Source organism: Neomonachus schauinslandi, chromosome 12 (genome assembly GCF_002201575.2).
Source record: "Neomonachus schauinslandi chromosome 12, ASM220157v2, whole genome shotgun sequence".
NCBI lineage: Eukaryota > Metazoa > Chordata > Mammalia > Carnivora > Phocidae > Neomonachus > Neomonachus schauinslandi.
Window position 1 is genome coordinate 33440589 of NC_058414.1, and position 19369 is coordinate 33459957.

The 19369-nt window shown below is 36.4% G+C and overlaps 1 protein-coding gene across 2 annotated transcripts in view; it reads left to right on the plus strand.

Annotated features, from left to right (window-relative positions):
* Positions 1–8348, plus strand: part of GTPBP10 (GTP binding protein 10) — a 28431-nt gene extending 20083 nt beyond the window's left edge. For both annotated transcript variants that reach the window (XM_021689710.1, XM_044920091.1), the window contains 4 exons: positions 1968–2075; positions 2640–2717; positions 5874–5997; positions 7776–8348. In XM_021689710.1, coding sequence (XP_021545385.1) covers positions 1968–2075; positions 2640–2717; positions 5874–5997; positions 7776–8026 — 561 coding nt within the window. In that variant the 3' untranslated portion in view covers positions 8027–8348. The remainder of the gene's footprint in view (positions 1–1967; positions 2076–2639; positions 2718–5873; positions 5998–7775) is intronic.
* The last annotated feature ends 11021 nt before the right edge of the window (positions 8349–19369 follow it).

Consider the following 19369-nt stretch of genomic DNA (forward strand, 5'->3'; position numbering starts at 1 on the left):
AAGTAAAATTTTTTAAATGTGTAATGTATGATAAGCACTTATGCTCCTTGGTATTTACCCAAATGAATTAAAAACGTACATACACACAAAAACCTGCACATGGATGTTTGTAGCAGCCTTGTTCATAAGTGCCAAAATTTGGAAGCCACCAAGATGTCCTTCAGTAGGTGAATGGATAAATAAACTATGGTAATAATGGAATATTATCTAACACTAAAAAGAATTGAGCTGTGAAGGCATGAAAAGACATGGAAGAACCTCAAATATGTATTACTAACTGAAAGAAGCCAGTCTGGAAAGGCTACCTACAGTATGGTTCTAACTATGTGACATTCTGGGAAAAGGCAAAACGATCAGTGGTTGCCAAGGATTAAGGGGAAAAAAAGGATGAATAGAAGAGCACAGAGGATTTTTTAGGGCAGTGAAACCATTCTGTATGATACGATAATGGTGGGTACATGATGATGTACATTTGTCAAAGCCCATAGAATGGACAACACCTATATTATATATAACTATATAATAGTTATATAATAGTAAAAAATTTAAAAAAACTTCAGCAGTTATATAGAATAATAAGTAAAATTATAAATACAGGATAGTATGAATATGGAGAACAATATTTAGAGGAAAAGAGAACATTGTATATTTTAAGGGAAACTTAATTCTCAATAGCAAAATTCTCAGTGGAGAACCTGCAAACAAAATTTCAGGACATGATGAAAAAAAAATATTTTCAGGACATGAGACCTCTGTTGTATTTTTCTGTGTGACTGCTTTGTCACATAGCCACAATTTCCTTTAAAATTCTGAAATCCTATCCACAGGGGCAGTGTATGAAGAGCAGTGCTTCTCACCCCTTACTGCACATCAGAATTAACTGGGTGGCTTCAGAACAACAATGATAAATGAAGCCTGGGGCCCGCAGATTTGAAACCAAATTCCTTGGGGTAGGGCCTGCGTATCTCTACTTTATAAAAGATCCTTGGGTGTTTATAATGTGCAGTGAGGTTTGAAAACCACAAATGTAGACTAATGGTTAATAACTTATAATTTCAAAAAGGAGTTATAAGAACCTTATATCCTTTACTTTCAAAAATGGTCAGTAGTCCTCCTGGTAGAACATAAACAGAAAAGGAATAATTATGCCACATAATCGATTACATATGGAATTTAAAACTTGAAACTACAGAGCTATACTAAGTCAACATCTGTGGAATTAATATCCTTCTATACTTTTAAGAATTCATAAAGTTGAAATTCTATGACAGGTTCATATTGAACAATATAATTGATGGAATTCTAAAGAGAATTTATGTGATTAATAAATGTTCAACTAATCCCTAGAATTCTTAAACTGTTAGATTAGTAAGTAAAAATGGGACTCTAATTTCTGATAACAAAGCATTTTGATTTTTTTCTTTTTTAAGATTTTTATTTATTTATTTGACAGAGAAAGAGACAGCGAGAGAGGGAACACAAGCAGGGGGAGTGGGAGAGGGAGAAGCAGGCTCCCCGCAGAGCAGGGAGCCCGATGTGGGACTCGATCCCAGGACCCTGAGATCATGACCTGAGCCGAAGGCAGACGCTTAATGACTGAGCCACCCAGGCGCCCCGATTTTGATTCTTAATACCTTGGCTTTATAAAGATGCAATGATAGGGGCGCCTGGGTGGCTCAGTCGTTAAGCGTCTGCCTTCGGCTCAGGTCGTGGTCCCAGGGTCCTGGGATCAAGCCCCGCATTGGGATCCCTGCTCCACGGGAAGCCTGCTTCTCCCTCTCCCACTCCCACTGCTTGTATTTCCTCTCTCGCTGTGTCTCTCTCTGTCAAATAGATAAATAAAATCTTTTTAAAAAATAAATAAATAAAGATGCAATGATAATCACAAATTAGTAACTGTATTTGAAATATGAAAATTTTAGGATGTAATTGTTTTCTTTTTTTCAAACCGTTTAACTTTTTATTAGATATCAGTAGCTGATCTTCCTGGTTTAATAGAAGGAGCACATATGAACAAAGGAATGGGCCACAAATTCCTCAAGCATATAGAAAGAACTAGACAACTACTGTTTGTTGTAAGTCATATGTGTACCAATGTAATGTTCAAATGAATGTGAGAATCAATGTGTTTAGTTTTCCTAGAAATTTTTTATAATAATAAGATTTAAAGATAAGGTAGTTATCATATGTTACTCCACTAAGTGTTTAAATGGGGGTCAAAATACAGTAAGTAATCTTCATTTATAATACAGAGTGGAAATGGCATTACTGTATCAGATGTAAATTTGGCCATACTTGTCAAGGTTTACCTCCTTAAGATTGTCAACATACTGCTATGTTATATAGTATCTCTTTCCTACTTCACTAGTGGTGCTAGAGCTATATATGAGATTGTCTGTATAGTACATGCAGATTGTTTTATCTATACTAGTTTCTCATTTCATTAATGATTGTAATTTTATCAGAATAATTATGGCTGTCTTGACACCACAGTTTCTCTTACTTATTTTGAATTACTACATTACCAATAGTGTATAGATTGAGAAATTATTTTTGGCTTGAGAAAGTAAAACATTTCAAAACATTGAAGTAATTATTGTTTTTATGTTAAAGACTGTCTCTTTCCATATTTTTTTTAGGTCGATATTTCTGGATTTCAGCTTTCTTCCCAAACTCAATACAGAACTGCCTTTGAAACCATAATACTGCTTACAAAAGTAGGTTTTCTGTTTTACTGTGTTCTGCATTTGGTGTAATATGTAGGCATATAGACCTGTATTAAATAACAGATAATTAGAATAAATACATATCCCACCTCTGCTCTTTGAAGCTTTGATGTCAAAGAATCATCTAAACTTGTTTTCTCCAGTTCTATATTAACCCACTGTTCAACCTATTACATCCAATGAAATCCTCCTCTATTCTAAATCCGTATTACATACTTCTCAACACTTTATCTTGCTTGAACTTTTATTCCTACTTTTTAGACTATTTCTCAATCTTTCTTTTTTTTAAGGTTTTATTTATTTGAGAGGGAGAGAGAGCACGAGTGGGGTGAGGGGCAGAGGGAGAAGCAGGCTCTCCGATAAGTAGGGAGCCCCATGTGGGGCTTGATCCCGGGAGTCCAGGATCATGACCTGAGCCAAAAGCAGACGTTTAACCAAGTGAGTCACTCAGATGCCTCTCAGTCTTTTTTTTTTTTTTAAGATTTTATTTATTTATTTGACAGAGACACAGCGAGAGAGGGAACACAAGCAGGGGGAGTGGGAGAGAAAAAAGCAGGCTTCCCGCTGAGCAGGGAGCCCGATGTGGGCCTCGATCCGAGGACCCTGAGATCATGACCTGAGCCAAAAGCAGATGCTTAACAGCTGAGCCACCCAGGCACCCCCGCTCAGTCTATTTTTTTATGCTCTTTCCTGTTTATTCTTTAGGTAGCATTCAGTTACAGTTAATATGCTGATGACGGCCAAATCTGTTTCTGATACCTACATCTTTTTGGTCTGTCTTTAGACTGGCTGCCTAATAGATATCTTTCATTGGATGTCCCATTACATTCTCAAACTTAATATGTATACAACTGAACTTTACTAGTTTTGTAAACTAGGGTGTTTGGTTTCAGTGCTGTCTTTCTCACCACCTGCATTAAGCCCTGTCAGTTCTATATCCTAAATCTCTCTGAAATTCATCCACATTGTTATAATCATCAGTCCCCCTCACTAGAATGCTTTAAATATTCCTGTGCCATCTCCTTGCTTCCAGTCTCACTTCTTTCCAGTCCATTTTTTAAATTGAAATTTAGTTGACACACGCAGTTACAGTATTTTCAGGTGTGTACAACATAGTGATTCAACAACTCTATACATCATCATGCTATGCTCACCACAAGTGTAGCTACCATCTGTCACCACACAATGCTATTATAATATCATTCTCCAGTCCATTTTTTTTATATGGCCACTAGAGTGATCTTTGTGAAAGAACCAAGCCAATGCTTGTTCTCTACTTAGAACACTTCAATGGTCCCCCACTGTTGTTAGGTTAAAGTCTTACCCTGAACATGGTTTTTGAGGTCTGGCAAGGGTTGGCTCCTACCTAGCAGTTCATCTCTGCCCTTCCTGCCTTACTTTCTATTCTCAGCCACATGATTTCGCTCTAGCACAACATGATGTTGCTTATCTCCAGGACTTTGTATATCTTATATCCTTGTCACTTTTTATCTATTATGAATAATGCTCCTGTGAGCATTTGAATATGGGTTTTTGTATGGACATGTTTTCATTTCTCTTTGGCGTATATACCTAGGAGTAGAATTGCTAGATAATATGGTCAGTCAATGTTTAACATTTTGAGGAACTGCCAGACTTTTACACAGTGGTTGCACCATTGTACCATTTTATAATTGCACTAGCAATGTATGTGAGGGTTCTAGTTTTTCCACAAGAATGCCAAAACTTGTTATTTTGTCCGTGTTTTTTATTTTTAGTTATCCTAGTAGGGGAGGTGGTATTTCATTATGGTTTTGACCTGCATTTCTCTAGTGACTAATGATGTTGAGCATCCTTTCATGTGCTTATCAGCCATTTGTATGTCTTTGGAGAAATGTCTGTTCAGATTCTTTGCCCATTTTTTAAATTGGGTTACTTGTCTTTTTATTGTTGAGTTGTAAGAGTTCTGTATATTTTGGATACAAGTCCCTTATCAGGTACATGACTTGTAAATATTTCTCCCATTTCACTTGTCTTCACTTTTTTTTTTTTTTAAAGATTTTATTTATTGGGGTGCCTGGGTGGCTTAGTCGTTAAACGTCTGTCTTCAGCTCAGGTCATGATCCCAGAGTCCTGGGATCGAGTCCTGCATCGGGCTCCCTTCTCAGTGGGAAGCCTCCTTCTCCCTCTCGCACTCCCCCTGCTTGTGTTCCCTCTCTCGCTGTCTCTCTCTGTGTCAAATAAATAAATAAAACCTTTAAAAAAAAGAATTTTTTAATTTATTTCAGAGAGAGAAAATGAGTGCATGAGCAGGGGGAGGAGCAGAGGGAGAGGGAGAAGCAGGCTCCCCGCTGAGCAGGGAGACGGCAGCCTGACAGGGGGCTCCATCCCAGGAACCTGAGATGATGACCTGAGCCAAAGGCAGACACTGAACCTACTGAGCCACCCAGGTGCCCTTGTCTTCACTTTCTTTATGATACTTTTTGAAGCACAAAATTTTACATTTTAATGAAGTTACGTTTGTCTGTTTTTTCTTTTTAAAGATTTTATTTATTTATTTGGGAGAGAGAATGAGAGAGAGAGAGCATGAGAGGGGGGAGGGTCAGAGGGAGAAGCAGACTCCCTGCTGAGCAGGGAGCCCGATGCGGGACTCGATCCGGGGACTCCAGGATCATGACCTGCGCCGAAGGCAGTCGCTTAACCAACTGAGCCACCCAGGCGCCCTTGTCTGTTTATTCTTTTGCTTGTTCATTGGTATCATAGCTAAGAAACCATTGCCTAATCCATGGTCATGAAGATTGACTCCTAAGCACACTTACTTTTTCCAAGAATAATATAAGTATAGCATTAGATTGTCATTATTTACTTCTGAATTTTATCAATGTGCTTAATAGAAGTCTAGATATTTGTATTTGGCCCTATGCACAGATCACAATGTCTCTAGGATGTCATTTGAGTTAAAATATATTAACATGTGACCTAACCAGTGAGCATTTTATGAATTTTCTTTGTCACTTAATTTTGTGGTTGTTGAGGTTTATTGCATTTCAGAAATGTGAGTGTGCTCTAGATTACCTAGGCCTACAAAGTAAAGAAAGATATTACTAAATAGATAATCTATATAGATTCTTTAATAAAATTATGTCGTTTTTCTTTTTTGATTTGAAGGAATTGGAGTTGTACAAAGAGGAACTTCAGACAAAACCTGCACTCCTGGCAGTTAATAAAATGGACTTGCCAGATGCTCAGGATAAATTCCATGTACTGATGAATCAACTCCAGAATCCTAAAGGTAAACCCATTTGTTCATTTAATGCCAATTTAATGATTACCTATTGGGTGCAGAGAGTGCTAAGTGGTATAATCAATGGAAGAGAAAACTGACAGTTGCTACTCTTAAAAAAACTTATGTTTGAAGAAAGAACACATTAATATGAAACTTTCAATAACATTGTAACATAATACTTACCAAGTTTCAGAATCGTGATATGGACAGTAAGTTAGAAGAGACAAAAGGAAAAGTCAGGCTTCATGAAGAAGTAAAATTTAAACCGGGCCCTTAAAGAGTTAATGGGATTTGGATCACAAAAGGAGAAAGTCAACATCTACCTGTAAATTCTTTTACTTTAACATACCTCACAAGTTCTAGACCTTCATTCCCCTAATACACCATAAATTTAAAACCAGAGCAAATAGTTCTAAAGAGGTATGTATCTTTGCAATGCCATCAAAGTACTGTGAAGAGTGCTAATCTTCTAAAAAGAACTTGAGTACCTACGTGTGTGTGACATAGAAAAATAGATGCTGTTATTGCAAAAGGATTTATTTGTTTGAAATTTGTTCCTAAATTTACACTTTGTGTAAAGGAACTTAAAGGGACTCTCCACAGTTTTGAATATTGACCTTTGTAGAACACTTCCTATCCTACAGTAATGATGCTTTCATTTTTCTGAGTCTAGTAGAGGACCTCTTCACAAATGAGGAAAAGTCAGGTGGATGGAAGGTGGCCAGTATGTTTTTAAATAGTACTAACTTCTCTGTTTTTATCCTTCTGATAGAAAGGGGGGAAGTAAATTATAGTGTACTAGGACTAGCACACATCACCAGAAGATCCTTTCTCCCTCGAAAAAATCTTTCCCCTGCGTAATTTATGTATTGGAGCTGTCCTTGAGTTAATAAATTACTTTCAGGATATAAATACTTCTGGAACTACTGAGTACTCTTTATTCTTTAATGTCACTTGCTTTATGAGGTCATTGCTAGTTGGTGTTGCAGAAAAGGGACTTTTCAGAGGAGGTATCAGAAGGGAGGGTAACTCTCTTGTTTGTGCCTGTCTTGGACTGTCATAAAACAAAATATAGTGCCCTCAGTGATAATTCCTGAGTTAGCTTCTTTGGACTTACTTGCGGACATATGGATCTCAGAACTGAAGCTCCGTGTTGACTTGTACAGTCTCTCTCAGTCCAGCCTTTCCAGTTCATATCCATGTTAACCCATCCCATCAGTGTGCCATCTCCCTTCCCATTGTCTTGAGGGCAGGGAAGAGGAAAAATTAATATAATAGTTGTCAGCCCCTGTGGGGTGATAGATTGGACTCACCTGAAATAATCTCCCCTTGAACTGTCGCCAAACCTTTTCAATTTTAGTATGGCTCCTAACACCAGTGATAAGCCTGTAGTTTAGGGCAGCATGTACACCTGTGTACTGGGGAAAGCTACTATATCCCAGTCATGAATGATGAAAATCTGTGTTGCCTGATTTCATTGAACTCCTCCAAAAAAAGCAAATTTATTGCTTCTGTAAGTAAATCATATATGATTATCTTTTATTCATACTTAATTTGGTTTAAAATACATTCATCCAACAAATATTTGCTAAGCACCTATCATGTGCTAAGAATCTTACCATTGTCATTTGTAAAAACAAAAGTTTCTGAGAGCTTATTAATGAGGGAAGGAAAAAAGGATTAAAAATAAGTTTTTGGTACCTTGATTCATAAATCAGACCTCTAACATAGTTTTAATTTCAAAGACAATGAAAATCAGCTTAGTTTTGTGTTCCTTGTTTCAGATTTTCTGCATTTATTTGAAAAAAACATGATTCCAGAGAGGACCATGGAGTTCCAACATATCATCCCCATCTCTGCAATTACAGGAGAAGGAATTGATGAATTAAAGAACCATATAAGAAAATCTCTGGATGAACATGCCAATCAGGAAGATGATGCATATCATAAGAAACAGTTGCTTAATTTGCAGATTTCCAATACAATATTTTCTAGTGAGCCACCACCAAAGAATTCTGTTACTAGCCCCAGATAGATGTAATTTAAACCTATTAAAAATGATACCGAAATTATATTCATTTGAAAGTTTTTCCACGGACATGTATTTTTTAGAAGGTTAGTTATTATTAACTTTCTGCTATAAATGCCATCATTCAAGAACCATACCTTCTTGTTTTATAGTTAAGTGTATAGATAGTAAAAAACTGAGACCTAAAAATGACAACTTAAAATTTTATGGCCAATCCACCTATAATAAAATCCTCTGATATGCCTGTATTTATGATGTCTCTAGTGAGATCATTTATATATATATATAATTACATTATATAAATATAAATATATTTATATTTAATAATATAAAATATAATAAAATATAAAACAATAAAATAAAAATACATTTATATTTATAAATATACATTTATATATATATATATATAAAAATATACAGAAGAGCATTCTCTAGAATATTATTAAAATGAGCAACCAGGTTTTGTTTGTTTTTGAGTCTGTCATGTATCTGATTCTACTAAATATATAATAGTTACCTTTTTTGGAAAACCTCAAAACCCTAAATTTCAACATATGTTCAGTGATGATAAAGATCACTAATAATATTTAACAGAAACAAGCAGGTACATGTTTACAATTTCACCTTTTGGAAATTTTTCTTTCTTAAGTAAAAGTATTTTTTCCTGCTTTGGAGCAGACTGATATATGTCTCATTTTCTTGCACTCAAATCTGTCTTGTTGTCTATTTTCATATTTTAGTAAAGAGAAGTAATAGGAAGTACAAAGTTGAAACAATATTATCAATCATCAATATATTAAGATTAAAATTTGTAAATTTCTGAGTTTCAAAAATATAATCGGACATTTTCTCTTCATAAGTTTTATTATAAAATATACATGTTCATTGTAGGAAATAAAATTTAAACCACACAAAATCTTATAAAGGAAAAAAAAGTTCCCATCTTCCTACATTGGGCCCTCTGATCCTTCCCAAAGAAAATCACTGTTAATAGTTTCTTATATTCCTACAGAATTTTTTTATTCATTTATCTTTTTACTCAAATGAGTTCATCATGTAAACCTTTTCTAAGTTGGGTTTTTTTGTTTTGTTTTTGTTTTTTTTTATATAGTAGCAAGTTAATGAGCTTTTAAAAATTATACTTCAAAGCTGCTTTTAAATTATTAGAAATTATTTTGGAATTTAAGGCTCAGTGAAGCCTTTACATAATGGTAATAAGTGTTACATAAAAATGATGTAAGTATTGTTCTACTTAAATTTCTTCTGATGTGACACTGAGTTTTTACGAGCATTGTTTCACTTTTATTTGTTCTGTTTTCTGTTCTCCACTCCCACGTCCCATTCGAGGCCCCAGATTGGTGGCTTTTTTGGTATTTCCTTCATTGCACAGGTATTTATTGAGTGTCTCCCATGTGTCAGGCACGGTGCAAGGCACAGCATGTACAATGTTAAAGACAGGACTGCTGCCCTTATGGATCTCACATTCACAAGCAGAAACTGCAGGGGATTAGAATAGCCTGGTTCTGCTTTACAACAAAGAAATAAGAGTGAGAAGAGCATTTGGAATTTAAACATCAGTACTGATCATTCTGACCATGTTTCATTTTGGGTATGTTTTACACTTACAACTTTAGTATCCTTTTTCTCTTTTACTTTTAATATTTCCTAAATATAAAGAAAGAGCAATGTGAGGTCACTTTCATCAGGTGAATTTCTGAAGTTCTGACACCATAATCTTATTTTCTGCTGTGGAAAAGGATAGTAGATATGTGCTGAGAATTAAGAGGAATTAGATCTTACTTGCTCTGTCAGTAATGGTCAGGTTACTACTCTACAACTAACTGAAGCATTGTGTTATGTAACTCACTAAAATGTTCCATGATTTGTATTTTCTAGTTACTGAAAGTTGATAGTTTTTATTCTAAACAAAAGGAGAAAATCTGGATCCCTTTTTATTTTACAAACAAATACATTTTAAAAACTTAAAGATTTATTTTGAAATATACTAACATCTCAGATGCCATTTATTCTGTCCTTAAGCAAGATTTTTTTCATTTTCATCTTTCAAAATATATATACTTTTTGGAAGACTTAATTTTTATATTACTGAATAGCCAGGGTATCAATGTGCTATGTATAATAAATTTTTACCAAGTCCCAGTAGTTCTTGAAGAGCTTGCTGTGTCAGATTCATTTACCATGATGAATTATAAGTTTATACCACCAGACACTGTCAAGTATTAAGTATATCATACTGTGAAGTTGGATTTGTGCTTCGAAGATTTCACCTATGAATAAAAATGTTCCAGAAATATATTGTTATTTTTGCAATATATATCCATATTATTCTTAGCAAAGTGAACTTTATGGAAAATTAATGTTATTTTAGATTTTATTTATTTATTTTAGAGAGAGAGCGAGCATGAGTCGGGCAAGGGGCAGAAGGAGATGAATAAAGAAGGACAAGCAGACACTGCAGTGAGTGCGGAGCCCTATCCGGGACTTGATCTCACAACCCTGAGGTTATGACCTGATCTGGAATGAAGAGTCTCAGCCGCTTAACCCAACTGAGCTACCCCGGGACCTCTAATGTTTTCTTTTAAGTGATAAACATGTATTATGTAATGAGGTGGGGGAAAGTCTTCATAATGGGAAAAATCGGGCCAAGGGTATTTTATTTCAGGTTTTATCTAGTTAGTTTTCTTGTAAAGTTATATGTCATTGGGAGGATGGAGTACAGAGATTCCTTTGAGAAAGTTAATGAAAGCTAAAGATTTTTTTTCTTGCCAACATGTACATAAACACATGGACTATTTTCTAAGTAGTTTCATAGGGTTTGCAAAGTTCAGATAAAAAAAATCAGTTAAAGGTAAGCTCCCTGTAGAAATTTGTAATATCATTAAGTTACATTAAAAATGTTTCCGGCGCCTGACTGGCTCAGTCAGTAGAGCTTGGGACTCTTGATCTCAGGGTCGTGAGTCAAAGCCCCACATTAGATGCAGAGCTTACTTTAAATAAATAGATAGATAGATGGATAGATAATAAGTGACAGCTATTTAAATAAAAGCATACATAATAATTTTTTTTAAATGTTTCAAAGCAGCACTATAAGCTAGCTCACAAACTATAGCTTAAAAATGAAATGAAAATTAGCAGTAGTTTAGGGGAGGGTATGTGCTATGGTGAGCCCTGTGAATTGTGCAAGACTGTTGAATCAGATCTGTATCTCTGAAACAAATAATACATAATATGTTAAAAAAAAAAAAAAGAAGCTAGCAGGGGGGGGAGAAAGGGGGGGGGGGAAATCGGAGGGGGAGACAAACCATGAGAGACAATGGACTCTGAAAAACAAACAGGGTTCTAGAGGGGAGGGAGGTGGGAGGATGGGTTAGCCTGGTGATGGGTATTAAAGAGGGCATGTTCTGCATGGAGCACTGGGTGTTATACGCAAATAATAAATCATGGAACACTACATCAAAAACAAATGATGTAATGTATGGTGATTAACATAACATAATAAAAAAAAGAAAATTAGCAGTAGTTTAAATTGTAAAACTTATACAGAAAACATCTTATTTCAAAAACATGGTAACATTTTGTTTGAAGACCAAGTGGTGAATTTAATGTATATTTTTAAACCTTTGAGTATCTCAAATTTAGTTTAAATCTGTCTCTCCTAATGGAATAGACAAGTGAAGCAGATCGAGAAACAGTACATTGTCTGTGCTGGTAATAATATCTAACACAGTAATGTTTCCATATGCTGGGCAGTGTACTGAGTTGTTCACAAATATCTCTTTTAAACACTACACTATATTGCTTTTTGGTCATTTACTAAGTTGGGTGGTGGGTACATGAATGTTTTGGGGTTTTTTGGTTTTTTTATTTGAGAGAGAACGAGAACGAGCAGAGAGGGGAGGGGCAGAGGGAGAGGGAGAAGCAGGCTTGCCGCTGAGCAGGGAGCCCAATGCAAGGCTGGATCCCAGGACCCCGGGATCATGACCTGAGCTGAAGGCAGACACTTAACAGACTGAGCCACCCAGGCACCCCTGTTTTGGGGGTTTTTAACCTTTTGGGGAGTCTACTGTATTTTATAATTTAAAAAATGTCTTTGCCTTATAAGTTTATACCTTGGGAATAAGCCATTTAGATAAACATAGTGAACAAATGTTGGCAGACAACATGCTGTAATATTTACTGCAAAGCTAAATAATAATGAAAAATTTATTTTTTTTCTTAAATAGCTATGTCAGAGAAGCATTGTGTTTGTTTTGTTTTGTGATTGGAGCTTGGCAAGTAGAGGGAAAGTATCAGAGGAATCTCTTTAGCTGTAAGTGGGTGTCACAAGCCAGCTGAAGGAAAAGCAAAATCAAGCAGGTAATAGAAATGAGAAAAGGAGAGAGAAAAGAAAGAAAAGCATGTATGTTGGAAAGTTGTAGTATTTCCCTGTGGATAATTCAGGAGTGATGTGGGTTATTGCCTCAGTTGTCTGTCAGACGGATGAAAAAGCCAGGCGCAATTTCAACTACCATTTCTGACCATAACCAATCATTAATTTTAGGCAGTTCAAATTTTTGTACTTTTACGGTTTCTCATTATATGACTGTTGCTTAATTAATAGTTGTGGAAGACTTCAGAGAAGCAGTCACCTTTGTTTATATTATTAACGTGTTTGTAAGAAATTAAATTTGTTGGGTTGCCCCAGATACTAAGCTATGTGAAGCACAGCTATTATTTGAATCCAGTCCTCTGAAATACTTAGAATTTGAAGAACAGCATATGCAGTTTATTTATAATTAATTTTGGAGCAATATATGGCAAAATTGGGGTTTTTTTCTATTTATTTTGTAAGCTTTAAGTGATTGAAAGTTGAAAGCGAAGAACAAAGCTTCCTTTGTTCATGGCACATATTTCAATATATTTTTCTGAAACTGCCAATATCTTCTGACCAGTGCCTTCATTTTCTTGTTATCAAACATTATTACCGGTATTATTCCAATATGAAAGGCTTTAAGAAGACCATGGTGTAATTTTCTTAAGAAAAAGGGTATGATTATAAATCTAAAATATGCCTTCAGTTTATTTGTATATGGTTTGCTACAAATTGAGGAGATTGAAAATACTTTAAATCAAGAGCAGGCATTGAGTAGAAGCTTCTGGCTTTCAATGGATTTGCAACATGATTAAATGACAGTAGATAAAAGCCTCTGGTCAACCAAATCCTAAAGGGGAGAAATAAGAGTACTATAGAATAATTGAGCCTCAGTTTCAAAAACAAATCTTAACATGAACCAGTACTACCTTGAGGTCAAGAGAAATTATAAGAACAATGTAATGTGCACGCATGGCCTTTCCTATAAAAATAGAAACCAGAAAAACTCACCTGCTTTAAAGAATCACTAATGGTGTAATTCCAAATTTGTAACACATTCATCAAAAGTTTAACATACAGGTTTATCTGTAAAAACTATATTAAAAATAGTGGCAGTGGAAGGAGAACGTAATAGGCATGGTAAATGACAAAGATTTACAACACCTGAATGCAATTACAGGCAAAAGCCGTCAGTTATCCTACTTTAAGCCAATTCTTTTGTACAATTTCCTTCCCTGGGGCACCTGGGTGGCTCAGTCCTTAAGTGTCTGCCTTTGGCTCTGGTCATGTTCCCAGGGTCCTGGGATCAATCCTGGGATCGAGCCCCGCATTGGGCTCCCTGTTCAGCGGGAAGCCTCTTTCTCCCTCTCCCACTCCCCTGCTTGTGTTCCCTCTCTTGCTGTCTCTCTCTGTCAAATAAATAAAATTAAAAAAGAAATTAGTTTAAAAAAATAAAAACTTAAGAAAAAAATTTCCTTCCCTCCCCTATTCACCAGTAACTTTACTAAAGAAGATTGGAAACATGTGCGGTCATCCTACCTCTTTTATAGTAGACAACAAAGTCCTAACCATTTTTAAAGTGACAGCTCACTGCTTGGTTATCCAGAACCTTCTTCCCTTATTTCTTGTATTAGTTTGCTAAGGTTACGTTAACAAAGTACCACAAACTGAGGGATTTGAACAAAAGAAATATATTGTGTCACAATTCTTTAAACTAGAAGTAGGAGATGAAGGTACTGACAGAGGTGGTTCTTTCTGAGGGCTGTTGAGGGAGATTGTCTTCCGTGTCACCTGCCTAGCTTCTAGTGGTTTGCAGTGTTCCTTGGCTTATAGAAGCAACACCCCAGTTTCTGCCTTCATCTTCACATGGCATTCTCCCTGTGTGTGTTGTTGTCTCCAAATTTTTCCTTTTTATAAGGAAACAAGTCATGTTGGATTAAGACTCAAACTAATGACCTCTTTTTAACTTGATTACCTCTATAAACACCCTGTCTCCAAATAAGGTCACATCCTGAGGTATGTTGAGAGAGTTAGGACTCCAACATTGGAATTTTTGAGGAACACCTTCTACCCATAACATTCCCCTACTTTTCTCTCTATACTTCCCAACTTCCCAATTAATAGATAGTTATTTATTATTTTTTATTTGATAGGCTCCTCTAAAAAATAGTATATGGGGAGGGTTTTTTTTTTTTAAAGAGGTATTTATTTCAGAGAAAGAGCGTGCATGGTGTGGGGGATGGCCAGAGGGAGAGAGAGAATCCTAAGCAGACTCCCTGCTGAGTATGGAGCCCGTTGTGAGGCTCAATCTCAAGACCCCGAGATCATGACCTAGGCCACAGTCGGACACTCAACTGACTGAGCCATCCAGACGCCCCCAGAGTTTTTAAAATTAATCTGAATTTGTTGAGTTTCAGTCAGGGACTTGGAAATACTATGGTGAAATATGACTAACACATAAAAAAGGAATATTATGTGCCAGTTAGTTTCCATTTGGAGTTGATGTGTGTAATTTACAGAAGATAAAATTATTCAGAAAAGGGGGAAGGTAGGTAGGATTTGGGTGGGCAGAAAGGTAGTAGAAAGATATTCCAACTTCAGGAATAGCTTCAATAAGCATTTAGAGTAAGTAAAGTTTTAGCTGCAGAAATCCAAAATAAGGAGACTGCCCTGAATCTGAAGAGTTCTGACTGGTGACAACAACATTTTGGGAATATCCTCCACTTACTATTTCTTGATTTTCAGCACATTATTTAATCTCTCTGCATCTCAATTTCTTTGTCATTAATATAGATTCATTGTGATTAAATTAGATAATTCATAGAAAATATCCTTGGAATGTAATAAATATTGAATGTTCTCTATTATTTTTAAATCGACATTAATATATATGTAAGGAAATTATTGCACATATCTTAATGTGAAGAGGTAAGGGCTTAATTTTTTTTTTAAGATTTTATTTATTTGAGAGAGCATGAGAGTGCGTGTGAGTGGGGGTGGGCAGAGAGGGAGGGAGAGGAAGAGGGAAAGAATCTCAAGCAGACTGTGAGCTGAGGCTCCACACGGGGCTGGATCCTATGACCCTGAGATCATGACCTGAGCCAAAACCAAGAGTCCAATGATTAACTGACTGAGCCATCCAGTCACCCCAAGATGAGGGCTTTAAATAGGATTGTGACAATTCTTTGTAGTGAATAAGGGACAAATGGATATTTCAAAGAAAGAATCAGGATGTGGTTCCTAATTTGAGTAAAAGGTATGAAGAAGATATCAACAAACAAAAGATAAGAAAGAGGAAACCACTGACAAAATAAGGAATGATGGAAGACTAAGCAGAACAATCATTATTTTTTATTTGGAGAATGTTGAAATTAAAGTAATAAGTTAATCATATGAGCTGGTAATTAGAAACAGTACTGAAGTTATGAAAAGTCTTAGCCAGATGTGGATTTGGGGAGATAAAAAACGGATTGCCCTCTGAAGAAGTTTTTATTGATAGGGCCCCAGGACAGAGCCTTTTGATAATTGGGGAGTGAGGAGGAGAAAGTGAAAGCAACAGGTAGACAGGGAACAAATCAGGTAAACTAGAAGAAAAGTAGAAATGTTGGTGTTTCCAAAAATGAGAAAGCAGAGTTTAGGAAAAAAAGAGGCAATCAGAATTGTGCAATGTGGACCTAAAGGAGGTGGAAGAGAATGAGGACCAGAAAGAGACCCTTGGATTCAAATAGAAAGAAGTGATTAGTGACTGTGGCAGGCAGAATAATGGTCCTGTAAAGATGTCTTCATCCTCATCTTGAGAATCTGTGAATACATTCAGTTACATGGAAAGGGAGTATTACAGTTGCTCATCAGATGACCATAAAATAAAGAAATTATTCGGGGTAGTCCGAGTGCGTCAAATGTTATCACAGTGCTCTTGAAAGATGAGAGATGCAGAAGAATGTCAGAGTGATGTGATTTAGATGTTGAAAGATTCAAGCAGCTATTGCCAAGTTTGAAAATGGAAGGGGATCATAAGCCAAGGAGTGCAGGTGTCCTCAGGAAGCTGGAGAAGACAAGGAAAGTCTCCCCTGAAGCTTCCAGAAAAAATACAACCCTACCAGCACCTTTAGTTTAGCCCAGTAAGATCTGTGTCAGGTTTCTGACCTCCAGAACTGTAAAATAATAAATTTGTGGTTGTTTTAAGCCAGTGAATTTTGTGGTAATTTGGTACAGCAATAATAGGAAACTAATAGAGTAAGCAGATATTTGTAGAATTTTGGTGGTGGTATATTGCAGTGAATTTGTTTTAAGATTTGACTTACTCCTTAATGAGTCTCTGTTGAGAAAAAATGGAAAGCCAGGATTGTTAATTGCTGATCTAAAGTCTTACCTAGGGGCATCTGGGTGGCTCAGTCAGTTAAGCGTCTGCCTTCAGCTCAGGTCATGATCTCAGGGTCCTGGAATCTAGCCCCACATTGGGCTCCCTGCTCAGCAGGGAGCCTGCTTCTCCCTCTCCTCCCCACTTGTGCTCTCTCTCTCTCTCGCTCTCTCTCAAGTAAATAAATAAAATCTTAAAAAAAAAAAAGAAAAAAATAAAGTCTTACCTAAAGTACTTCTGAGAATGACATTCTAATAATCTAGTCCCACTAGGGTACATAAGTATTTTGTTCTATCTTTGCTATACTAAAGGCCAGGCTAACCATAGATGTGAACTTACCAGTAAGTTTAGAAATAGTCCTTCACTTCCTTTCAGTGCTGTTATTTTTTTTTTTATCATTATAATCAACTACATATTCATCCCAGCTAAAATCTGCTAACCAAGTTAATTCATCAGTGATTGGGAACTAAATTATAAAATGATTTTGTATACAGTTATTGGATTCAATTCAGTTTTATAGATGAAAGAACTGAAATTCAGAGCAAAGAAGTGAGATATGCTGTGTCATATTGCTGTCATCCATCTGGCTGGCCTGCGCTCAGAGATCCTTTTACCCCCAAACTTTCTTTCTCATAATTACATTTCTAGGTCTAACTTTGGGATTGGATTGCTTCAGGCCTTAGATAACTCTATCCATCCTCTGAAGCAGTATGGAAGATTAGAAGGTGGTTATAATGGACAGATAGTGAGTGGCCTTTTCCCCTTTTCTATCACTAACAAAAAGTTCCTCGAGCAACATAAAATGAAAAATGGTAAAAACAATGTCAGACACTGGTGTAAATTTCTCTACGTATAGTAACTCATTTAATCCTTACCATTATTTTTTTGATGTAGATAACATTATTACTACAGGTAAATCCTGAGCCAGAAGGGGGTTACTTAACTTGCCCAAGTTAAATACAGGCAGAGTGGGATAGGGATGGATGCAACCCTTTACTTTTGTTTAAAACTGTGATGCTTTCTACTGGGTATTTACCCCAAAGATACAAATGTAGTGATCCGAAGGGGTACGTGCACCCCAATGTTTATAGCAGCAATGTCCACAATAGCCAAACTGTGGAAAGAGCCAAGATGTCCATCGACAGATGACTGGATAAAGAAGATGTGTTATATATATACAATGGAATATTATGCAGCCATCAAAAGGAATGAAATCTTGCCATTTGCAATGACGTGGATGGAACTGGAGGGTGTTATGCTGAGCGAAGTAAGTCAATCAGAGAAAGCATGTATCATATGACCTCACTGATATGAGGAATTCTTAATCTCAGGAAACAAACTGAGGGTTGCTGGAATGGTGGGGGGGTGGGAGGGATGGGGCGGCTGGGTGATAGACATTGGGGAGGGTATGTGCTATGGTGAGCGCTGTGAATTGTGCAAGACTGTTGAATCTCAGATCTGTACCTCTGAAACAAATAATACATTATATGGTAAAAAAAAAAAGAGAGAGAGAAAAGAAGAAGATTGCAGGAGGGGAAGAATGAAGGGGGTGAAATTGGAGGGGGAGATGAACCATGAGAGACGATGGACTCTGAAAAACAGAGGGTTCTAGAGGGGAGGGGGCTGGGAGGATGGGTTAGCCTGGTGGTGGGGATTAAAGAGGGCACGTACTGAATGGAGCACTGGGTGTTATATGCAAATAATGAATCGTGGAACACTACATCGAAAACTAATGATGTAATGTATGGTGATTAAAATAACATAATAATAAAAAAATAAATAAGACTGTGATGCTTTTCCTCAAACTTTTTATCTTGAAAAATTTTAAAGATACAGAGAGTTGGAACAGTAAATGAACACCCATATACTTCCTTTCTCTAGATTCAACAATTATCAACATTTGCCACATTTACTTTATCTCCATTTGGTGTGTGATCGTTTGAAATTAGTACGTAACGTGACACTTCAACAACCTTTTTTTTTTAAAGATATATTTATTTATTTGACAGAGAGAGACACAGCGAGAGAGAGAACACAAGCAGGGGAAGTGGGAGAGGGAGAAGCAGGCTCCCACTGAGCAGGAAGCCCGATGCAGGGCTCCATCCCAGGACTCTGGGACCATGACCTGAGCCTAAGGCAGAAGCTTAACGACTGAGCCACCCAGGCCCCTCTCAACATCCCTTATACATATAAAATACATCAGTCCTATACAAGACTTCTGAAACCTTTAATTCAGATATTCACTAATGCAGTACTTCATATTTAGAAGCCACAAAGAAAGGGCCAGGATAGTTGGAATTGTGCAGAAGAGTAAAGTTACTTTAAATATCTAATAGCTAGTTATGTGCTCAGTGCTTTGCCTGTATTTAGTTCCTTAATTTTCAAGACAATTCTATGATGTAGGTGATCTTATTATCCTCATTACAGATAACCTCAGAGAGAGTTAACTTGCCCAAGGCCACCCAACTAATATGTAGCAAAACCCCATATTAAACCAGGCAGTTAAATATATTTTTAAATATTTAAAACAAAGGATGCTGAAGTGTCATGATGCCTATCACCTTAGTGATCACACACACACATAAGTGGAGATAAGATAAATGTGGCAAATGTTGAT